Source organism: Saccostrea cucullata, unplaced genomic scaffold, assembly GCF_032062105.1.
Source record: "Saccostrea cucullata isolate Sc308-1 unplaced genomic scaffold, CSIRO_AGI_Scuc_v1 ctg989, whole genome shotgun sequence".
In the NCBI taxonomy this organism is placed as follows: Eukaryota; Metazoa; Mollusca; class Bivalvia; order Ostreida; family Ostreidae; genus Saccostrea; species Saccostrea cuccullata.
Genome location: NW_026924744.1, coordinates 5,456 through 31,675, shown reverse-complemented (window position 1 = coordinate 31,675; position 26,220 = coordinate 5,456). Strand labels below are relative to the sequence as shown.

The 26,220-nt window shown below is 31.2% G+C and overlaps 2 protein-coding genes across 2 annotated transcripts; both read right to left on the bottom strand.

Annotated features, from left to right (window-relative positions):
• Positions 1 to 11,980: 11,980 nt before the first annotated feature.
• LOC134267208 (E3 ubiquitin-protein ligase TRIM9-like) lies at positions 11,981 to 17,303 on the bottom strand. Its single transcript, XM_062749430.1, has 2 exons — positions 17,262 to 17,303; positions 11,981 to 12,866 (listed from the first exon to the last, which is right to left on the bottom strand). Exon 2 carries the CDS (start codon positions 12,851 to 12,853, stop codon positions 11,981 to 11,983), a length of 873 nt encoding a protein of 290 aa, XP_062605414.1. The 5' UTR covers positions 12,854 to 12,866; positions 17,262 to 17,303.
• A 7,353-nt stretch (positions 17,304 to 24,656) lies between these two features.
• LOC134267207 (E3 ubiquitin-protein ligase TRIM45-like) lies at positions 24,657 to 25,472 on the bottom strand. The gene has a single exon (XM_062749429.1). It carries the CDS (start codon positions 25,470 to 25,472, stop codon positions 24,657 to 24,659), a length of 816 nt encoding a protein of 271 aa, XP_062605413.1.
• Between the last annotated feature and the right edge of the window lie 748 nt (positions 25,473 to 26,220).

The window sequence follows — 26,220 nt, the reverse complement described above, 5'->3', positions numbered from 1 at the left end:
AAAAAAAAAAAACTATAGTTCTTTTTTGTTAGGGTACAGTGTCCTTTCCGCTCTGTGTAAAAATAACACCCGTGTTTCATAAAACTGATACTATTTATCTTAATAAATAATAATTCTCAAAAGGTTTTGATAATGTTTTAAATCATTTTATGTGACACATATAAAATAGTAGCAATAATAGAACATGGCCCCGCTCTTTCTGCCTAAAAATTAATAAAGGGTTGACGTGTTTGTGATGACCTTCGATCTAAAATTCCTTTTACTCAAATTACGATTTGTTATTTTCTAAAGAAGGTTTTGACAAACATATTATTCACACTAAACATGGCTTATATATAAATCTCAACATATACTTGATTTATATCTAGAACAATAATAAAAATGTATTAGTAACAAAAATGATTGAATCATTTTACCTTTTTAGAAAATGGTGTCTTCATGCTGTAAACACATTCCCGTCGCTATGTGACATAATAGATAATTAAATGAAAGTAGGAACTATGAGTCTAATTGATTCGAGAACTTAAACAAAATAAATGATATGATTTTAAATTCATTTTTTATATAAATAACTGAATGTGAAAGTCAGTAAATGTGTTTAACGGACAAGACTTCCCATTTGGGCCCCAGTCAATTCTATTCTTATGTGACATAATAGATAATAAAACGAAAGTAGGAACTATGAGTCTAATTGATTCGAGAACTTAAACAAAATAAATGATATGATTTTAAATTCATTTTTTTTATATAAATAACTGAATGTGAAAGTCAGTAAATGTGTTTAACGGACAAGACTTCCCATTTGGGCCCCAGTCAATGTGTTACTATATATTCTATTCTTAAAAGTGGCGGATCCTAAACTGAACAATGTGACAACGCTATGGAATATTTGGAATATGTCTCTGTTCAACCTTTTTACTATTCTTTTTTATTATATGATTGAAAAATTTCCATCTCTCTGATTGGCTGAGATCCAACTATGTTAGAAAAATATTACGTTGTATTGACCTGCACGTGACGTTCCAGGTCAATACAAGGATTTATTTCCTCTACATTGATCTAAAAATAGATTGGGAAATTCCAAATTGATACAAATTGTTTTTAAAAGCTATTTAAACGACTATGATTTTTTATGTGAACAAAACATATAAGCAAATGTACATATTGAGGGTGGTAAGAAGGGATGCAAGGACACCCCTCCAACACTTTTACTAAACAACTTTTTTTTTTTACTTTTTGGCAGTAAGTCCTCCCTGATAATACTCATTCCTTTCAAAATCTATCCCATAAAAAAGACTGACATTATATTTTTTTTTCATTGAAACTAAAATTGATTTTAATAAAAACATTTCAAATTGATACGATTGTAAGGTTTATTCACATTTTAATTCTGCTTCTCTCTTGTATTTGGCTAGGACTTAATAAAATAAGCTGTATCATTTTATCAGTGAATCATATAATAAAACAATTATTGCTGTTTTTTCGGTCAATACAATGATTTAGCCATCTTCGAAGTACAATATTCACCTCGCCCTTCGGGCTCGGTGAATATTGTACTCCTCAGATGGCTAAATCATTGTATTGACCTCAAAAACCAGCAATAATTGTATAATATCTATGATATGATATATAAATGTAAGATTTCAAGTAAAAGGGAGGGGGCATAAGAATATGTCTTAATAGTGTTTTAAAAACCCATTTAACTTATTCTTATCGCAGGTCGAGTACGATATGGTCTAATACTTTCAAGTATATCTGTCATAGTTTTATTATAACCGTTAACACCGACCAGGGTAATCATTTAAAGTAAAATAGGTTCTACAAGAACTTTGATAGTTAACTATCGTTTTTAATTTTTTTTTAAATATGTACGTTGCTATATTATAGTGAATAGAAATCACTTTTAAATGAATTTGAAATTGAAATATTTTTTCTTAATCTTTATTTTCTGAATTTAAATAATTGTTTTCCAATAAAAAATAAAAGAATATTAAAATAGTAGTTTTGCTAGGGAAATATAATTCCCCGTTATTACTCACAACAAATTTTGCTTGGAAACGCCGCTTATAACTTTCAATCAATATAACTGATTACAATAAAGATTAAAAAAAATTAACAAAGTTCCCAATCTTTGGATTATTATCTAAAACATAGAGCATATATATATATATTGATACTTCTTCATCGGAAACAAGAATACTATCTGGAGATAACAATAATTCAAGCAAAGTCATCCATTAAATCAATACAAAGCGGGAGAAAAGCAGAACAGCCCCGGGCCTAAAAAATATCATAGGTGGGATAAGGTGCAATGCATGTATCCATATTGAAACACCCACCGTGTGCACATTGTCACGATTCGTGAAAGATATTTAAATTCCTAAGACTATTCATCAATCGTTTCAAATTGTCAAGCAAATAGATTTAGTTATAGATTGAATACGCGCACAAGATCATTGTAAAAATCAAAGACCTGCAAAATGAAAACAGTAAATGAGACTGCTGATACATTTGTTTTTTTCATATTTTTTGTCAATTGCTTCTATCATTTTAAAAATTATGTTTACGATGAGCTTCCTTTTATGTATTGAATCAACCGGGGCACCCAATGCTGGTGATAAGGGTATATGTTAGGGAAAGTTGACGAGAGAAAGGTTGAAGCCATCACATCTTTACTATTAAAGACTTCTTCTAGTAAAATAACCAAATATAAAACTAATGTGTCAGGCGTGAGATATACCCTGTCCACATATGAATCAAAACATTTATTATTAATAAATACGTTTACGATGTACTGTACGTGCACATAAATTGGCGTATTCAATGTTCAACAGACAATCATATTATCTTGAAAAATTTCCTACTTCAAAAAGGAATCTGTGTGTATAACTTGTTCTTCTAAAACACATTTAAAACAAGCCTTACAAACAAAACTGGAAGTATTGTGATCAATGACCTCACTAAATAATACCCCGCCTCCCATATGAATATGATGGAAGTATCCATGTTTTGCTCAGAAAAATCGAAAATATAGGTCAGATCAAAAAGTAAGTTAGGAGGTCACAATGGCAATATTTAATAAAGAATCTGTAAAAGTTTCATTAAATTTCCTTCAGTGGTATAACAGAAATCACGGATAAGAGATGGGTACCCCAAAGCATGACAGACGGCCGGACATACCGATTACTATATACCCTGCCACTTTTCAAGCGGGGGGTATAATTTATGGGGATACATGTTTTATCAACAGGGACCAGTACATTCTGACCGTAATATTTATCTTTTTTTAAAATTCTTGGGTTATATATAAATGAGAAAATTTTTAAAGTTTCACTGCGTTCTTTTTATTTCTTTATTCGAAGTTGCACAAAATGATATTTTAATTGAAAAAATGTTTCTTTAGATTAATAAGAATGGTTTCAGAAGAATAGCATCTTGAACATTACAGAAGGCTGAAGGCTTGCACTTTCTTTATACTTTAGAAATTTATTATGTGCATAATTACCAATGAAACTAGGCAAAAATATACCAATCAAGGCATACATTGTTTGTTTTTATCATCTGTCCTTAACGCGAAATTTTAGCATATATCTGATACATTAAATCAATTCTGACAAAATATCAAGGTATTTTTCTAGTCTATTTACTCTGGTTTCTTTTTGTTTTGTTTCAATGGACTCGTGGACTTGATAACTGTTCGTTATTTTCATATTTCAAGTGTATTGAAATGATTTATTGCTATTTTGTTATTTTATAGGTACCTCTTAGTTGTCATTTTCATGCGAATGCTGTTTTCAAGATAGCGGACGATACAAAGATGCAATCATTTAATTGATGAAGAATAATTTGCGCCTTAAAATGATATGAATATTTTCCTATAATTTTAAATAAAACTAAATGCACCCCTTTATTTATTTTTGTTTGCACTACGCTCGAAGTGTGTCCGTTGATCTATCAAATATTTATAGCTACAAGTTCCACTAATTTGAATATAGGATATGCAGATTTCATGGCTAAAAACGCATTGAAATGCAAAGACAGTGCTTCTTATGAAATATTCTTGCGTGGCTCTCATCAAGTATACGATTCCCATTTTTGAAATCATCGAAATGCTATCAGCTTTAGGATAACGTTTATCTGTAAAGGTTGTTAAGAGTTAATTTAGAAGAGAATTAAATTCAATTTAGTAGCAATTCCGAGTACATTCATCTTAACGTCTTATAAAAATCCAAAAGGTTGATAATTTAAGATACTTGTTTACTAGAAATAAGAAAAAAAATCCAATGAAAATATCAAGTATTGAATTAGTTCAATGACCTGTCTGATATTAGCCAATGAAATTAAAGCTTGAAATAACCGGTCATAATGTATATAATTTTTTAATAAATTATCTAAATATTGAGATATTTTGTTATGAAAAAAATTAACTTCCTCTGTTCCAAAACATTTAATACATAAAAATGTACTCTTTTCATTTAAAAATACTAAAAATGTAACTATTTAAACTGTCATTCAACAGTTCATTCAAACTGTATGAATATGATATAAATTTTGAGATATTTTGTAATAAGTAGCCTAAATTTCCTATTTTTTTTCATTTCATATGATATTTCATTATTTTTCATAGAAGCCCAATAGTGCAAACCAAGAAAACAGAATAAGGAAATTATTAGAAATAGAATAAAGAAAAAGAAAAACGAAATTATTGGAAGTAGAAAACGAAATTATGAAATAAAGAAAAACGAAATTATTAAAAGTAAAAACCTGAAACTGAAATACGGAATTTTTAGATGTGCATGGTAAGTGCCTGAACCCATAAATCATTAACGCACATGCTTATAAACCTGATTTTATTTCGACAATAAACAAGTGTGATGTTTGCCGACAATTGTTTTTCGTTAAAAACCAACGGAACAAAATTAATTTAGAAAAATAAATTTCATCAATATCACGCCCTGTTGTTCCCACGTCAAAGACGACATTTTTCTTCTGTTGAAAAACACTTCTATTGTTGTTCAGATGAGGGTGGTGGAATTTCATCTGCTAAAACATTGGATGCAGACATATCAACCCAGTATTTGGAACTTCAAAGCAAAAATAAATTTTCAAAACTTACCAAGAAGAGCAAATTAATCTATTTAAGATTGCATAATTCCAAAACCATTTTTTCTGTCAACATGAAATACTATTGTTATAACAACCTTACAAATATCACATGTGTACTTAATATTTAACATATCAAAGGTTATGTTGTCATCATCACCCAACTGCCTTCCGAGTTGGTGACATGGAGTCCAGACCAAGCTGTTAATGTGGAAAGGGGGCATGCACCGCCCGTAGTCGTTATAATTTGAATAAATAGCACAACACTCAGGATACCGAATAAGTCATGAAATTTTCCTGACCAAACACAGATCTGATTAGGAGGGTCCTAAAAATCACGATTCGATCCATGTGTTTTTTTATTTGAGGGTGGGGAAATTTTTTTCAGATTTATTTTTTGGCGATAAAAACTTACGACTCCTATGACTAAGGTGATGATTATTAGGAGCTTTTCGAGGGACAAATTTGTGCTTAATTTGCATGTGTACTTCATAATCTTGAACGTTTTGGAAGTGCCCTTCGGCAGCTAGCTTGGAGCAAATGAGTTGAATGGACTCTAGGAGATTGTTGTCCTTGAGTGGTTTTCCATATAGCAAAGCAGAATTGTAGATTGCTTATATATATATATATGGGAAAAAGACTCATTCCATGCACTGTGATCTCCAAAAGTGTTTCTTCCTTCCAACCCTTTCTGTACCCCCTCCGTATTTCCTTGGTTTTGTGGTAACATTTAATCAAAACATTTTGCTAAATACAAATGCTCAGTGATCTGTCTTAGTAAACCATACAGATTTGAAGTGAAGTTTTCTTTGTTTTATCACTAATCTTTGTACTGTTTTGTGGACATGTCTCAAATGACAAAAGGTATTGGTGTCCATCTGCAACCACATGTGTTATTTTCACCCCTTCTTCCACTTTTCTGGAGATCGTTTTAGCCTCCATATCCTTTTTCATTGCCTTAAAGCTTCCTATATAAAAAAAGTGCAGCTTAATTGAGATCATATAATTGTATTAAGTTAAAGGTTTCATGTGCTACTAGAACTGTTTATATTTAACAATATACACTCTCTACAGCTCATTCTAAGTTGTTCCCACCCTCACAATTTTAAGGGTTCAAAGTACAAGAACTGCATTTATTTGTATTTAATATATTTTAAATTTTTCAATTATTGCAAAAAATGTATAGGTCACCATATTATTTAAGAAGCAAAACATATATTAACAGAAGTGTATTTCAAGATTAGAAAATCGCACATGTTTTTGTATTTTCAGTAGTACATAATATATAAAACATGTAAAAGCTTGTTGAAATGCATAATTCTGATTCTGAATGTTCCTAAATACTCTCTACTTATAAGATAATTTTGGATTGTAAATATCAGGGAAACTATTTTTCATTAGAAGTACAATAAAGCAAATGCCTGATGAAGAAAAGGGAGTTATTGTCATAAATATTGACAAGAAGTTCTTGCCCTTGACTAATTTTTTGAAGACTGAATAATTGATCCGGTGAAGAAAATATGCATTTCAATTTTTTTTTTTTACATAACAATATTTATCATTATACCTATTGTAAGGCACTCTTCCAAAAGAAATTTTCTATTAGGTATGAATTTAAACTAATTACAGTTTTTGCGAAAGCCTATCACATCATTGGAGGGTGGAATTACCTTAAATGGATCATATTTTGCGGAAATTGCGGATTCAGAATATAAGTTTTTTAATTTAAATCTAGAATATGTTGGAAATGCTAGTGAAATAAATTGGGTAATTTATAGGAAAGTCATATCTTGATATAAAGCAACAGTAACAATAAAAAGATCTTTTCTAACTGAAGTTAATCTGAACTTTTAAAAATACGCTATATTTGACATTAAATGAATTTCCTTCATTTTTTCTAACAATATAAAGTGTTAAAACATAACTTCAATAAATTACTTGCATAAAAGCATGTATTATTCTACAGTGCTGTTGCTTTATAATATTTTTAAATTATTGCATTATGCCTGTAGGTGTGATTTAATGTTGTAAGAAGTTGCGTTCACTCGACACTTAGTGTTTGCAAGCGCATAAAGCCCGTTGTTTCTGAAATCACTGGTGATGTTTTGTGTTTAAACGCCCTATCTGAACACCATATTCTTAAGATATCCCATGTCCCGCACAAAAATAGATTGCTTACTCTATTAGATTGCTTTCTCTATTAATGTTATCACTCTGTTTTAAGTATATGCATTTGCATGATGATAAGATTTCATTGAAGTTGAGAATAATAGAAAGGAAAAAAATAAGTGGGTCAGTTCTGTCTTTTTCAGACAATAGCATAACTTCCGACTTTTTTCGCAAGTCATGATCGTTGAGGTCCTTTCTATTTTTTGTAGCACAAGTAAAAAATTTTGCACATTTTTGTTCCGATTTCATAATCATATATTTTGCTTGTCTAAGATCCAAACATGGAGCAATGATCTAAAATTATGTTTTAGATAAAAAGTCATGCAGATTGAGTTATTTAAGGAATAAACGTATTAAGGTCTTCCGTTTTCAGCGGAAGACATTATTGTTTTTCTTAGGTTTCTTTTCCACTATTTTTCTTCTTATTATTATTTTTACCGAATTTGTGCACGCGAGTTCTTGGAAACGGCTCAGTGGATTTTCATGAAACTTTCAGGTCCGATAGGACATCAAAAAATCTATATCTATTTTTTTAAAATTTTGATGACGTCACTTCCAGATCGGAGATTTTAGAGATTTTGTCCGGCAATGTTCTCAAAAACCGTTGAAGATAGAAGTACAAAATTTTCAGTGATGATAGAGCAACCCTTGGAGAAGTGAATTGAATATCTCACTGTCATAGGAAGTACGAAGCGCCGATGCACGCTATGGTCCGAAAATAGTCCTATCAAGAATTTCAAAAAAATTGACACTTTTTATCGATAACTTTTTACTAGAAATATTTTGCTAAAACATATCAAACAAAAGGAGTGTAGAATCACATTATCTTTCAAATGATATCTCAAAAAAGGGCTGGCTAATAACTATAATAAGGGCCGAGAAGAGCCGCAACTTTTTCCTTAATATTTCAAAAAGTTTTAAGTATTTGTAATATGTTAAAATAGCAAAGTTGTTCAAAATGTCAAACTGAATCAAGTGGCGTCGTCAAAATATGTCTGGTGACGTCACTTCCGGTCAAACCGGAAGTAGTCAGAAAATGCGTATTTTTGCCGTTCTTGACAAGTTTTTGGGTAACAGCTGTGCCTAAGAGCATAAAATTCAATTTTCTGTCCGTCGTCATCACTTCCGGCCAAACCGGAAGTAGCAAAAATGGCTTATTTTTTAATTGTACTTCCGGTCAAACAGGATGGAAGACCTACTCGTTGCTTTGCAACGAGCTTTGCTCTAGTTATAATATATGTTTGTTATGGAATATATTTACTTTAAATTGTGCAAATTTTATATTTGAAGGTTTACTTTGTGAAACGTTCAATTCCTTTTAAAGGAAAAAAAACAAGCAAAGCAAACCAGAGAAACTGTCAAGGGATCGCCCACTACTTCGTTTTTGCCAACCTAACACTGCCTGTTAGCTTCTCACATTAAAAAAAACTATCAGAAACAGGACTCTAATTGGTTTTCCTCAACTTCATTGTTGTTCATCTCTTAAAATGTACGTTTTTTTAAAAAAATCTTTAACTGAAAATGATCTACTGATTTATTGCATATATATAATTTGGTAAAGATGAATATATTTGAGAACAGAAATACAGTAAAACTGGATTATAGCAAAGTCCTGGGGACCTGTGGATTTTTAAATTTCCTATATCTGTTATTCGTTATATCTGTATAACAAATTAAGTAAATTCGCAAATTACGGTTTCCTTCAAGTTTTTTTCACATAATATGTAAGGAAAATAACACATGTAGTTACGAAACATTCCTTGGGTAAATATAGTTTTATTAGGAATCGAATTTTAAATACAAACACTTACCAAAAATAAAGTCGTTTTAATGTATTAATTTTTCAAAATACACATGTATAAAAGATGTGAATTTAATTTTGTTTTCCTGTAAAGGACTCAAATCAGTTCCCTATATCCGTAAATCTATTACATTAGATTTGCTTTAACAGTATATTTAAAAAAAATACAATTTTGCCGGAGATCCCTAATAAGTTTGATTTATTCGTGAAATCGGCATATGCGTATTCATAATGCACGAGTTTTAATGTACTAAGATTTAAAATGACATCATGAGACATATTGGGATAACGAACAATATTTAAGATCAATAGTCCTTTAGATAATACAAATTATGAGCAGAGAAAACACGGACCCCAAACCATTTGAGTTGGTATCAGGTGGAGAAGTAAGAAACACCTGCAAAACGGTCACACCTGTTGTGTGCTCCTTGTTATGATCGGAAAATAACGGGAAAAATTGTCGTCAATTCAGTGTATAAATAATGAACTAACAATAAGTATGCAGCAACATATCTTAATCATGCACCTGCGTACGGAGTTTATATTTCTAAGTTGATTCGATATGTAAGAGCATGCTCTAAATAAGAACAATTTCAATAACGAGGTGAATTATTGAAAAACAATTTGATGAAACAAAAATATAAACAGTCTCTGATAAAGTTATCTTTACGTAACAGTTGATACGGTGACCTTGTCAGCAAATACAATTTATCCTTGAGTCAAATGCTTACTGATGTTTTTCATACTAATTGTTAGTTCCAGATTATACACTGAATTGACGACGAATTTTCCGTTATATCCCAATAAGGACAAGGAGTGTACGGCGGATGAGACCGGTCGGCGGAAGTCCGTGTTTGCTCTGCTCCTATTTTGTATTTTTTATACTTTGAAATTAAATACTGTTCGTTATCTCCATATCCTTCATTAGTTAAAATATTAATCGTGGAATAAAAAAAGAAAACACATTTATTGTTTATGTAAGTTTTACATGTAATATTAAAATACAAAACCATTCATTTTCACAACTTGTTAAATTTACAACATTTTAAGTACAGTGATCCGTTGTTTTAAAACATCGTGAGTAAACAAGTATCTTAAGAACATTTTCTGGGTAAAGAGAGAGAGAGAAAGAGAGAGAGAGAGAGAGAGAGAGAGAGAGAGAGAGAGAGAGAGAAAGAGAGAAAGATACACCAAGAAAGTAAGAACACTGAAATATTTATGCATGTATTTTGAATTTGAGAATAATATTAATTTGAAACATAGAAAGTAAAGAATAGCGACGATGAATATTTTCGACTAAAGATTTTGTCAAATATTAAATGACTCTTCAGCGTATCGTAATAAAAAAATCTATTTTGAAACAATGATTCTCTTAAAAACTTGAAAAACAAGAGGCCCATGGGCCACATCGCTCACCTGAGAAGCTTTGACCATTCTGTTCTTTACCAGATTTCACCCTTGTTATACATAATGCATCCCCACCCTACCTCACTGATCATAATTTAGATATTTTGAAATCTACACTACCCCATGATCCTTCCATGGGTACATATGTTTCAGCTTTATTGGCCCAGTGGTTCCTGAGAAGAAGATTTTCAAAGATTTTTCCTATATATTTCTATGTAAAACTTTGATTCCCTATAATGGCCCCGCCCTTCCCCAGGGGGGTCATAATTCCTACAATTTAGAATTTACACTACCCCAGAATGCTTCCACATAAGCTTCACTTTTTCTGGCCCAGTGGTTCTTGAGAAGAAAATTTTCAAAGATTTTTCCTATATATTTCTATATAAAATTTTGATTCCCCATTGTGGCCCGGCCCTTCCCCTGGGTGTCATTATTTGAACAATTTAGAATCTACATTATACCAGGATGCTTCCACATAAGTTTCAGCTTTTCTGGCCCAGTGGTTCTTGAGAAGAAGATTTTCAAAGATTTTTCCTATATATTTCTATATAAAACTTTGATTCCCCATTGTGGCCCGGCCCTTCCCCTGGGTGTCATTATTTGAACAATTTAGAATCTACATTATACCAGGATGCTTCCACATAAGTTTCAGCTTTTCTGGCCCAGTAGTTCTTGAGAAGAATACTTTCAAAGATTTTTCCTATATATTTCTATATAAAACTTTGATTCCCCATTCTGGCCCCACCCATCCCCTGGGGGTCATTATTTGAACAATTTAGAATCTACACTATACCAGGATGCTTCCACATAAGTTTCAGCTTTTCTGGCCCAGTGGTTCTTGAGAAGAAGATTTTCAAAGATTTTTCCTATATATTTCTATGTAAAACTTTGATTCCCCATTGTGGCCCAGCCCTTCCCCCGGGGGTCATGATTTGAACAATTTAGAATCTACACTATACCAGAATGCTTCCATAAAAGTTTCAGCTTTTCTGGCCTAGTGGTTCTTGAGAAGAAGACTTTTAAAGATTTTTCCTATATATTTCTGTATAAAACTTTGATTCCCCATTCTGGCCCAGCCCTTCCCCTGGGGGTCGTGATTTGAACAATTTAGAATGTACACTACCCCAGGATGCTTCCACATAAGTTTCAGCTTTACTGGCCCAGTGGTTCTTGAGAAGAAGATTTTTTAATGACCCCACCCTATTTTTGTCTTTTCTTGATTATCTCCCCTTGCGAGGAGATATGTCCCTTCATTTTAACAATTTAAAATTCCCTTTACCCAAGGATGCTTTGTACCAAGTTTGGTGAAAATTGGCCCAGTGGTTTTTGAGAAGAAGTCGAAAATGTGAAAAGTTTACAGACGGACAGACAGACGGACAGACGGACGGACGACGGACAAAATGTGATCAGAAAAGCTCACTTGAGCCTTCGGCTCAGGTGAGCTAAAAACTAGTTCTGATTTACATCCAAAGGTAAAGCGATATCTGCTTTTGACTTCACTTAATTCTTCTTTTTCTTTTTCTTTTTATCACATCCTTCCCATTGCATATTAACATAACTCAATTCTCTTGAAAAAATTGGTGATTTCCCAAATAGACCCTCAGTTGTTAGTTCACTTGTATCAACAGGTTGAAAGTTGTTTAGCTTGTAATTAACACTGGAAGGTAATACTTGCATACCTTTTGATAGGAATGAGTCTGTATTCCTAAAAAATGAAATTCCAGGGTCTGCATCTAAATTGGCTGTGATGCCTTCATTAATTGTCTCTAATGTACTAATTCTATGTTCAATTTCTAGTTCTGTTTTCTCGACTGCTCCAATGACCCTCTCTTTCTCTAGTAAAAGACACTGTAATGTTTCATTTTCCATTACTATGACCTTCTGAATAATTGATTTTGTGTGATCTTTTATTTGTTTTTGCACTTCCTCTGTTCTCTTTGATATTTCCAATTTCTTGGTTTTTTCATTGTTTAACAATCCTCTAAACTTTGGTAAAAGTGTATTTTCTATTTCTTTTTTCTCTTTTTTGAATTTCATTCTGATCTCTTTGTACATTTTCTCAAGCTCTTCCAATTTATGTCCATTATGGGATTCTATAAGACATTTTGAACACACCGGCTCCTTGCAGGGAGAGCAGTACCACTCTAACTTGTTTACAGTATGTTTTGCACAGTAAATAAGACCCATTCTATCCTCCCTATTTATATGCATGTGCATAATGTCGTGGGTTTTTGTAATTTTTCTCGCTTCATGTTCTGTTTTGCATTTCTCGCAAAGATGACCAGGGCATGTTTTACAAAGGAATTGCGCGGGATTTTCCTCACAGTTTTCGCATTCAAGGAAATGTTGACCAAATGACCTAGCTGTTGCCATTTTGACATTTGATCTACAAAGACACATAATAATTAATACTTCTTAGAAATGAATCTAATACACGTGCAAACATTTCTTTAAGATTTTATACTGTATGAAAGCCATGTACTAGTATTCAAATATTAGAAATTAAAGCAAATATTTGAGAATATTTTGCAATTGTCTACTTTTGGATAATTGTTTAGGCACAAAACATTAAATTAAAAAAAAAAGAATAAGAAGAAAGGATATTTCCACTTTAGTATAGTAGCATGGTCCCTTTTTTTTGCTCTTATTTTACAGAATATACATGAAGATACGGTATTATTATTATTATTAATTTTATTGTATATAACAACGAATTTTTAATTAACATTTTATACAATCATTATTAATAGCTTTGAATATCAACAAATACAAGCCTATTTTCAACAACTACTGAACATATAAATTCCAGAACATTTTTTCGAACACAGTGCGGTTCCTCTATTACATACAAATAGGCGGAACCATTTAAATTAGGTATTATATAAAGGATATTGGTATATTTTTTGTCGGAGTTTTGAAAATCCCCTATAATCACATGTTTTTCATTTTTAATTTGTCATTGTTGAATAAAATGTCAAGATAATTTAACCACTATATCAATTTTCTTTTATATGAAAGTTAAATTAGTAATTAACGACAATTTCATACAGAAATACACTCCCTTTTTTGTAATGGGGGAGGGAGGGGGGCTGAAAGTAACAAGAAACATGATTTTGATAAAGAAATTTAGAAAAAACCCTTTTCCAAATTTGAAGAAAAAAAAAGATCATGTAGAATTAATAGTCTAAAAATTGCTCATTTTGTATTTTAAAAATTTAACATCAACTTTAATGTGTTTTGTAACAGCGTAAAGGCGTATAAAAGTTTTTTTAGGGGGCTGTGAAGAACTCAAGATTTATCGCTGAAAAGAAGGCGTCAGTCCTCCCCCTGATACTTCCTGCCTGACATGTACATGTATATCTATTTCTTAATTTCGCTCTAAATTCTGCAATACATATTTCGATTTACTTATCGATTATTGATTAATGCATGACGTGTACAAATACATTTAATATACATGTGTATAAGTTGTTGAATAATAGAAACATAATAATAATACTTCAGAAGGATTCTTTCTTATAATAAATATCACAAGGTTGGTAAAGGAAATTCAAAGTCAGGAATCATTTTCTTCGATGCATCAATACATTCAAGGTTTGTTTCCCGATCTAGTTTCTAAATTATATGCATTGTTACAACGCACTTTGAAGATTACGCACTTTGATAAAAAAAAATCAATGTGCGTTTAATTTGGGACCAAATCAACGCACTTTGAAAAAAAATAAAATTCTTTTCAAAGTGCTTTAAAATCGTCCATATTAACGCACTTTGAAAACAAACGTGTACCAGGTCGATATTCTTACAAATCTAAAGTATGATAAATAATAGAAACTGTTGGATAACTTTCCAGGGATAAGGTCACTTCAGGGTGTGAAAGTGAGCGATTTTGATTTTTCTATATTTTGAAATTTCTTTCTCTCTTAAATGTTTTACTGTTGTTGTTTTTTTCCAGTTTGCAGGCATTTTATGTAAACTAAAATTTATCCACCTTCAATTGGCTACCCATGGCAGTGTATAAGAACGAGTTAGGCCGAAAGACCTTCGACTCGTTTTCTTTTTGTTCTCAATGAGGTTAAATTAATACATGTAAATTAAAAAAAAGTTTTTCGAAAGATATTACTATAGATAAAATTCTCCCAATTACTGAAATATCGGTCTATAATTTTTGTTTTTCAAAGTGCGTGAAATTTCCCCATGATAAAAATCGTTGATGTTCACTCTTAAGGCACTTTGAATGTTTTTTTTTTCAAAGTGCGTTGAGTGTGTCTCAAATTTAACGGACTTTGAAAAGAAATTTTCAAAGTGCGTTTATTTTGTCCCAATTTCAACGTACTTTGAAAAAAATATTTCAAAGTGCGTATTTTTTTTTCAAAGTGCGTTGCTACAATGCATGCATCCAAAAGATGACAAGAGTTTAAAGTTGCTTTGAATATATTGAAGTGGTCAGTATACGCGTGCATTTGTTTAGAGTGATTAAATGTGAAGAAATTATTACGTCTTTGGTATTTTTTGCTTTTTTGTTTCTTTTTCGCAAGAAATCATTAAATGTGTATTTATATACATCTACTGGTATATATTAATTCGTGTGCTGTTTGCAATGAACAGAAAACTTACGATTACGTGCATGAGAATTTAAATATGTCCCAGAAAATCGTCAAAGTTTAACATTAGTGATATTCATCGAAGTCTATAGAGAACCATTTTTTTTAAATATATACATTATATTTTAATCACGACTTTGAACAAACCTACGCTCGATGTTTACGAAAGCTGTGAATTGGATACATGTCACAAATGTCTTTTGACATTCATGAAAATCAAACGACCCCACCTTCTAAACACAGCTTCACGTGTTTTTTTTTTTGTTTTTTGTTTTTTTTGCAATTATTTGAAATTGTTAGACGCTGGCGCATGTACTACAGACATAAGAGAATAATATATTTACTTTTATTTACTTTTTAGTTTTTTTTTTAAAGTTTCAAATTCGACAAATAACCATGGATCATGGCTTATTGAGATTTCTTCTTTAACAGGAATTTGATTCAATTTAACTTTTAAAGATGATTTCATTTTATATGCCACTTACAGCTTTTTTTTTATAGTGAAAGGCATTGAGATAGTAAAATTTATTAAACGACACAAACATTTTTTTGCTTAGAAGCCAGAAAGAAATATTCGTTATAATGCTTACGAATACCCCATTCTCTATATATATCTTTTAGCCACATGAATCATACTGAAAGATTGGAGATTTTATAAAGTAAGAGAGAGAGAGAGAGAGAGACCGCATCTGTAAAACGCATTACAACAATTAAAAGTGCCTCCATCATTGTGAATTTATCGTTTGTTGGATTTACCACAAAAATATGTTGGTTGAACATGTGTTTACTCAGTGTTTTTGTATTGACTATCAACTCGATTGGCCAATGGATATGCTGAATACCTTTTTCAGGACACACGTAAGGTAAAATACACTTTTATGTATTTAGGGGAATTAAATAAATAAAGTATTGGTAATCTTTACACATACCGACTTTTTTACGAATTAGAATTCTGCAATTTGCAAAAAATATTAATCGTGCCTCTGTAAATTTTGACCAACGCGACGTCACTTACACCTGATGTTTGTTGCGTTAGAAATAAAAAAAATTCCAATATTTATTAAAAAGAACCTAGAATGGGTTTAAACATATTTAAATGACACTTAGGTTAAAGTCTGTTAAAATATTGGCATGGGTGGTTCGATGGAGTGACAATAGGAATGGTGGACAAACATTTCATTAAAATGTTATAAATTATCTAAGATTCGTTTATTTGTATTATGAATTCATCACCTTTCATTACACATTGCTGTTTTTATAGACATGATTAATGTTAGAGCTGTTTTGACAAGAAAAATAAAGGCAAATGAATATTTCGAGTGTAAAACATTTCATATTTCTTTAAAATTGCAAGAATGTTGTATTATTTACGATATTTTAACAAATTAATTGTCTTTAAAAAAAAGAGTCGAAATATACATTTCGGCGTTTCTTGTGCATTGAAAATGCATATAAATCCTACTTTGCATTCTGCAGATATGATCAGTCAAACTGATATTGTGCATTATATAAAATCTTTGTATATCATTTTAAAAATATGTTTACGACATACAGTCGCGCTTTCCAGACAGTCTTGTTGTACTCGACTATAGATTTTTATGCAGAAAGCTGACGGAGAGTCTGGCTTGTGGACAAGGGATGAAAAGTAATTTATGTATATCACCTTCATTAATTTTAAACTTACTTTTTATTACCCTTTTCTTTTCATTTAACTTAAGATATTTTGATTACAGATTTTACCTGTAAAAAAAGTCTACTTCATTTCATCTGTCATATTTGATGGGAGAGATTAAAAGTCTTAGGTATTTATTCGGCCACGTCAAAATTATCGAGTATCAAAACACCGTATCGATTGCACGCTCATTGACAAGCCAACGCATTTTAGGAAAAATAAACACATTAACATATTCAATAAAGTAAAAATGTTTATAAAGAGCAGATTAATAACTAAAAGTACAGAAGGACAAATAAGCAATCAAATGTAAGGAATATGAAGGTAATAATATCCCAGCTCCGATATCGGAAAAAATATGGCGTTTGTCTCTTAGAACTCCTTTCAGCATTAAATTGTCCGTAAACAGTATAATTTATCATCCCAAACCGTATCATCAATTATAACCTGTAATTGATTTCAGAGTAAAATAAAAATGAGACAAGGGCATGCATACATTCTGATTTACCTGTTTACAAAATGGTGTCCACCCTGTTGCTAACGTTCTTTCCTGATTGTTATGAGTAAATTTTAAAACGAAAGTAGAAAATGGAGGTATTTTTTTAGTCATTTTTAGATCTATTCATAATAAAATATGTATTTATTTCAGACATTATAATTCTTTAAAAACTTAACAAGATGGATTTTTTTTTGTGGATACAACTTAAGTTCCCCATTCTGGGAACTAACCAACTCTTATTTATCAATAAATGGCGGATCTAAAATTTAGCAATATTTAATCATTTTTGTTTTACCTATCTATATGTTCAAGTACCTTAATATTGTATACGTTTATCAAAATGTTTGAATGAAATACTGCCTACTCAACGTTTAACAAAAATCAGTCATTCCTGATATCTTAATTTTTACCGATATTGCTCTTAAGAAAAAAAAGAGCATTTTTACCCAGGCCATCTACATTTTTGTTACATGTAGGAAGGATTATTTATTTAATCGTCAACTGGCAATTTGGGAGAAAAACAACTACATACAACGTGAATTATTGGTTTCTAATCACGGTCTGTGATAGTATAAATCAAGATTTCAATGTCTTTAAATGTGTAACATTCTGACAAGTGTCCTCGTTGAAAGAAAAAAAATATGCATGGCACATTTAAGAATATTAAAGTTAAATTCGATTAAAATATCATTCCTGCGTAAGACAGGAGAAAAATACAATGTTTTAAAGCTAAACATTAAGAATCATTCATTTAACTAACATGGTCCTGTCACTTATATGTAAATATACTTTTTAATCTAGCTTTGGCAATGAAATTTGAATTTAAGCGATGAAAATGGTAATTGTAATTTTTATTTTCTAACATAGATCTATAATGTTAGTGTCTGAAAAACTTAAGTCTTCATATTGTTTATCTGATATTGTAAACCATATCTTCATATTTCATTCCTATCAAATCTGACATTAATTTTAATTAAAGTTTAACAACTGGACCCAGTGATTTGCTAATAATTACAATTGAAACATATGTCGGGGTAGCCTTGCTCGGTATGTATCGCTGGATATATCGTATCGAGATATGAAGGGAAAAACTATTGTTTCTTGCTAAAACACCGTCAAGTAAAAGGCAATATTATACTTTCATGTAAATAAGTTTAATTTGATTGGTCGCAAACGATTTATAAACACTATTACCCGTTGAATAATGAAGCCAGCGTAGCAACAGTCCACAGTGTTTGACGACAAGTGATATTCCAAAAAATAGCGACTGCGCAGATTTTATTTGCGCACGGTTCTCTGTTATAAGTATTTGTATTTAAAGAATGGCTCTAATTCTTGTTCAAATTATCGAGTATATGGGTTAGTTTACGCTTTTTTATAATCCGCCAAGAATTAGAGGCATTCCTTATAATTTAATTTTAGAATAAGTAAACAGTTTTGGATTTAAAATTGTGTGGCTTTATACGAGTTCCATTTTACCGCGCAATATTACAACCGTAGTAACGGAAGTGATGTGAAGCAAGGGGAAATAATCATTGAAACATAGATCTAGCAGCCATAATGTGTGTTTACATGAGGTAAGATCGAGTTAGTGTTTGAAGTTAAAGATACAGTTATTAAATCTTGAATTTTCCATGGATGCAGAGGACTGGAAATGAGGGAATAGCGCAGATAAGATTATTAAGCTGGTCTTCAAGAGGGGGGGGGGGGGTGTCCCCATACCAAACCAGATTATACAAAATTGTTTGCGTTCCTTTTTGGAAATCAACCAATGAGAGGCGAGAATATAATCAAAATTAAATTATAAAACATTCAGTATAATAAAATAAATATTGCATTTTCACTCCTCGAAAACCATTGTCCACCTACATGGGCCGCGCCTCAGTTGACAGTGGTTTTCTATGGGTGAACATTTTCAATGTTATACACTCAACTACATGCAATATTTATATAATAGTAAATTTGCCTTTTAATCGACAGCGAATTAGTGAGACACAATAAGGGTTTTGTTTTCGAATGTATACATTTTTAAAATAAAATGCTTCAAAATTGGTCTGCTGATAACATGGAGGGGCTTGGGGGATCAGTTTGCATTGAAGTTCTTAAAGATTGTTACAGGACTTGTTTTCCAAATATACCACAGATACTTATTAAAACCTCAATTATATTTATGATATCAACTTCAGAATACGAGTTCTATTTTTAATAATAAAAAGACAAATGTCAATGATGTAAACATTCTGGAAAAGAAAATACTTAGGTATTGATAAAGATTTATATTTTTCTCTATTTTGTGCCTTTGAAAAAAATCACATTGCATGTATCGATGCAGATATGTCGTAAAGAGTTGTTACTATTATTTGACACTGCAATGGTATATTTTCATCGTTTGCAATTCACTACATGGGAGGCTAAACCATTTTTAGCGCTTGAACTAAACTTTGAAATCTCCATGAGTCGTATTTTATGGTAATTTTTTAATTAAATCAGTGTTACTGAAGGACCTGAAATGCATCGTTAGAATTATTTTAGGTCGATGAGTTGATTCTTTGCTTTACAGATTCCACCCTCTTTGGAGATAAAATTTAATGAATTAAGGAATTTCATAATGTGATTAATCGAAGGTGTTAATGCATAAAATTATCACGCAAGCCAATTGATTAATCATCGTCATGAAATCGAAAAATAAAGTCATTCCTTATTATTTATATTACATGCTCGTGATTCCGCCAATCCACGTGCTACGAATCCCGTTTCTGTCTAGCTATTTGTCTCGCCCTACATGTCATGTTTTTAACTGCGCATATCGATGAACCATTTCATTGATAGAGAAATAAAGTACATTTACTATTTGTAATTTTATCACGAAGAAAGACAATGGAAACGTGAATATAAAAAAATGATAGGAACTTTGGAGACTTTTTAATAGGCAATAGGATGATTTAAGCAACGAATTCTTAGCAATATTAATCTTAATCTTTACTTTCCTTTAAGAATGATCTGTGAAAGTCTCTAATTTCATCATACTATTCACAGCGCATAATTGGCCGTTTTCCTCTTTTTTTTATAGATCTGTGGAAGTCTTCAATTTCATGGTACTCTTCACAGCACGTAACCGGCGTATCTCGTCTCTTTCTCTTCATCTCCTTTATATCTTCTTTTGAGAGATATTTCGGAGAATCACCAAACTTTCCTTCGTTTTCAATTTGATCCACATCGCCAGGTTGACAATCTCTTCTTATAGCATATCAACTTTCCCTATTATCTACTCTGAGTGAACTTCAATTTGCTTTTGAATTTCAACCATTTTTCGTCAAAAGTACCTGAATAATGACGTCAATTTCAGATTGTGACATCACAAACAAGGATCAAAACTTCAGCATATGCTATTTATAGAACTTGTGTTTGGCTATCTAATCTGAACTGTGGTTTGTAGATATAGAGATATTTCGCGAAATTTTTGATAACGCTTCGTACTAGTAGGTACTAAAAAAAGGTCATTCGTATCAGTCAATTTTATGTGTCTAATTTCTTTGTGTTTTATTGTAAATAGTTCAATTTTAATAGATAATATAATTTATCTGTGACAAACTTACAAACTCTTTACTTTTAACTTTGATGGTGCTCATTTTTCCTTACCTGGAATCAAAGAGTTTAATTTTTTTTATATCAATACGTAAACTATTCGATAATAATACTAAATAAATTACTTCAAGCCACACTGTAACACCTTTCCTCTTTTAAAAGTGTTCATATTATTTGAAATATTTGGCAACTGTAATTCTCTTCTACATTTAAAGATTGTTATGCCCGTCCATATTAAGAACAGGTATGGAAAACAAGATTCTGTGCTAAAAATAGACCACGTGCTGCTATCCATGAACTACTTTCATGGTTCTTTACACTTTTTTTGAAGACAATGGTACCTTGTTTTGAACTTGAAATTATTATTTAAAAGTGCAAAATTTAGACATTTTCTCAACAAATGGTTGTAGAGAGAACATTAATGCACAGTTTGCATATTGTTTTGGATTTTTTAAGGCTCTGCTGAATTCTGTAGCTGCGCAGTTCTAAGGAGCATATCAAAAGCAAAAGTATAGATCATATATGCACAACATGCATTCGGTTATGCATGTTTATTGTATCTTTATCAAAAAGACTTAAAATTTGATCAAAATATAAGGTATTTTAACCATTTGAAGAAATGTTTACATTTTGCTCTCACTGCACTAAAAGTGGCCGTACATCCCCCTAAAGTATGACGGATATAAATCTCGGAAAGCTTCTCCGTTGTCGGGAAGTGCTCGTACAGCCAAATATTTTAGTAATAACTAATGTTTGTCATTTGCAATTACAAAAGATATGATTGTGTTTTATTTTTTTTTTTCAACTTATAAAATACATGAATAGATATGAAATATATATTTGAGGTAATGTGTCATAAGAACATTTGATAAAAATAAACAATTACGAGGGGTTATCAAAAAGTTCGTGGACTAGCGCCATAAAATTAAAACCGATCAAGGTACATCAATGAATTTTGAAATATCTAGTAAGCATCATCTTTTCTATCCAAAGAATAAACCACAAATCAATAATTTTATTTTTTAAATAAATTAGTAACGTTTTTGTAAGCAATGGTATGTCCAAGCGGCGCAACCTCGAAAACGACGTTTTTTCGACCTATGTGTAACTGAGAAAAACTCATTTGATATGATTGTTTGACATCCAAAAATCCTGTTAATTCAGGTACATGTGTATGTGTCGGGACACAATTGTTTTATAAAATATGAAATTTTCACTTCATTCTGGAAATTCTATGAAATTTTATCGTAAATTTTACACGGAATGTCTAAACAAATGAGGCCTTGAAAATGACGTCAAAAGGGGGAAGGATTTCCGTTTCTAACATAATATAAAGTTTTGTCCCTGAAAAAATAGTATAGACCTAAATTATGTTGAAATTGGCAACAGAAAAATAATATGCATTCAGAGTACTTGTCTTTTAATGTCAAAATAGATTCAGAGGGTAAAGGGATACACCGTTAATTTCGATTTGCAGTCAAGGTGTGAAAAATCAATCCCGTCAAAAATGACGTTGATCATGTGTTGTAGATATTGAACTCCCAAAAGCAAAATATGCCGGCACAATCAAGCGCGGATCTCTCCCAATGTATTAATCCATCTGTTATATCATATTCATTGAATGCCACTAGTACTGTTAATGACATTGTAAAGTTATAAAAACAAAGCGGGTTTAAGTCCTTACTCAGCTCTAGGGAATCTAATCAAAAAAGTGTATGAGGTATGAGGTAGAAGAAGACGACATTGAAAAAACAATGACGTTATCGGACGTCATGAAAATAAACGACGACAGCGCCGGGTGATCATATAATGTGGTTTTCATTTTATAATAATTTGGAAAAAAATGAACGTATCAGGCTAAATTTTTCTACATTACTCTATTTTGTGTTGTTTTAAGTTCCGTATAAATTTTGAAAGCACAGACAACATAGTACTAATTTTATAGCCTCAGTCCACGAACTTTTTGATAACCCCTCGTATAGGTTAACTTATCCTCGTACATTCCAAGAGAAGTTGTTATTTTCATATATTCAGTTAGAAAAATTAATTCATCAGATAGTTAATGAAGTGTATGGAATTTAAAGTTTATCATATTGTGAAGAAAGCTAGCCGCAAAAAGAGAGATTAAAGTTAATTATAAATGGAAAGAAACAAGTCGCAAAAAGTTTTTGTATCTTTCCCCTTTAATTATTTTTTTTGTCTAAGGAACTTATCTTCGAATGAACGAAAGCAGGATACTGATTTACTAAGTGTAAATAGTTGAGATAACATAAGTATTATCAATCTCATAAATGCACCAGACAGGAAAAATCGTATACAATAACAAGGTCAATTTTAACAAATCGTTGGAGCAATGGAAGAATCTGTTAATGCAATTCAGTTTCTCTCTCTCTCTCTAAAAGAATTATTACAGGAAGTATATATGAATTGTGAAGTTATGCATCACAAAATGTAAAAAAAAAATATCGTGGAAAAAGGGAAAAAAGGCTTTAGATAAGCTAGCTGTAATTGAGAACTCTACGTTCCTAGGGTACCAATCACACCAACAGTGATCCATGCGTATTGCTTGCGTAGATTTACTATGAAACCTAATAATTGACTTGAATAAAGTTAGAATTTGCTTTAAATAATCTTATGGGCATGAAAAAAAAATAAAAGATTACTATCGAAAGATAATTTTGGATTTTATTCAATTTTTTAAAATTCTTTTAGAAACATTTGAAATGGAACCTGATCCAACTTCTGATGTTTAGGAGAACCTTTTTTACTCTGCTCCTATTTTGTATTGATTTTGGACCCTCGATCTTGAATACTTTTCGTTATCTCCATGTTTCACTCTTTCTCTCTCCCTATCTCTCATTTTCAGGAAGGGTAATGTAAGATACGCTTATGAACTCTTCTTAAATTATTTCAAATCATATTTCAATTATAACATCTTCTACCAATAGAAGTAACGTTGATGGAAATAGTCAAAATAATCAAAATAATGCTTCCTATTACTTTTCCTATTGTATAAAAAACAATTAAAAGAAACCTCGTGCGCCAAAACGCCTTTGAATCACTAAGATATGAGATACAAGGACAAGTTTGTGGTCGCGTTTAAATTATACAAAAGATTAGGAAGTTCCAAAGAAAGAGACAGAAACCTCTGTTGGACTCATTTAAGACGTAGATAATTAAACTTTCTTCTTGAGATATGCCTTTTTCCTACGATAGCTTCATAAACTCCCTTGCAGTTCCTTAGTCCTTATTTATTTTCAGAAGAAAATGAATGAACATCTTTTATGTTTGAAATATTTTGGGTTCAAAAATAAATATTTTGTTGAAATTGAAATATTGAATAAAAAAATTTGAAAACATTAGTTCTACAATATGGACATTTATCTGGCTTTATACAGATTTTTTTTTTAAAAAATTGTACCCAAGATGGCAGTTATAAAAATTATATAGATTTTGGTCAACAATTTATCTCTGATTGGAATTAAGTTATTGTTAAGCCAAAAACTATTACTGATAAAGACCACAATATTTTTGAATGCATGATCTTTTGAAGAATTGATCTATCCACATTTAGCCAATTTTCGTTTTCTATTTTTAAAATTTTTTCACATCTTATTGAATCAGTTAAAATAAAATTTTGAATTAGAACTCCCAGATTATAAAAGGTAGATAAAGAAATGTCTAATAGAAGCTGTTGTCATAATTTCTATATCATTGAATCACAATAATCATCTTTAGCATCAATAGATAAATCTTCCTTCGGATGGTTGTCACCGTAAACATAAGATTCTCGTCCTGCTTTCTTGCCTCGTAATTCTTCTAATAGTGAGGAAGAAAAATGTGAAAATCTCCAATTCTTCTTTCGTCTACAATTCTTTTTATATCACCAGCTTGAAAGTCCTCAATTTTGTACGCAATATTACTTTGAAATTTTCTAGGTTCATTTAATGTCGTGCGATCGACAGGTATAAAAACTTTAATCCCTTGTCTTTCTTCCAAATTGCTTGTTATTTGCGTCTGCATTATTGTTAGCTGCTGAATTCCTTTTTCTATGACATCTTTTGAATCCTGAATTGATTTCAGCACTTTTTCTTCCTCTTTTCGTAAATTGCGTACCCTTTCTTCTTGGAGCAATATAACTCTTGTTATTATCTTTTCTGTGTGATCTTTAATTTGCTTCTGAACTTGGTCTGTTCTATGTGATGAATCAGAAGTCTTGGCTTCTTCCTTCCACAACAATTCCTGATATTTTGGCATTAGTACTGTTTCTATTTCCTCCTTCTCCATTTGAAGATCTCGCCTAATCTTCATGTGCATTTCTTCCAGATTCTCTACTTTATGACCATTATGTGTTTCAATTAGACATTGAGTACATATTGGCTGTTGGCAGGGAGAGCAATAACATTCTAGCTTTTTTGTGATGTGGACAAAACAATGTAGACGTTCTGCTGTATATTCTTTATCTAAAGTCAGTTCTGTTATCTCGTGATGTCTGGTGAGTTTTCTCATCTCGTGGTCTGTCTTGCATATTTCACACAGATGACCAGAACAAGTTCTGCACAAAAACTTTGACGGATTTTCCTCACAGTTTTCACACTCAATATAGTGCTGAGCAGAACTTGCAGTTGTAGCCATTGCTAGGGTTTTATCTGCAATCGAAAATATATTCATATAATTGTAGAGTAATATATTTATCGTCTTTTACAATATAATTTGTAAAATGTAAAAGGATCTCAGGGAACTAGATTTTTGTAGAATAGATTTATTTTTGGCCCACATTGGCTGATAATAGGCATCATTGTTAAATTGAAAATTCCATGAACATCTACTAGTCTTACGATAACAAAGATAGTGTTCTAGTAGTCCCGGGTATTTACTGATAGGTGTCTTTGGCTTATAAACTCGTGCATTTTTTGCATGATTTTAACATTCAATCTTGTGACTCTTTATTTAAATCTTCACAATATAGGATTCTTGTATATAACCGACTCTATGTGGCCCTATATTTTATTCTAGAATTTCTTTGCAATTTCGAATGAAAAAATTATCTGCTGCGGTCTTACTTACCCCGGAGACAGATCTGAATATACATCCAGTTAAGATACTTTAATATTGTATTTTTGTTTAGATTATGTATTCTAAAAATGCGATTTAAGCCATGTCTGCTTTATACAAATAAAGCATTTAAGGTAGTAAACAGATAAGTAATTTTTTTTTCAAATTTCATTTTTTTTTATTATTGTGATAAATATTTTTTTCAAATTATATAAAGTATCTCTTTATGTTTAATATGAAAGAAAGAAATTGAACTACACATTTTTTGACTCAACATTCAAATTTATTTTTATTTCTGACCATTGTCTATATTTATTCATATGTGTTA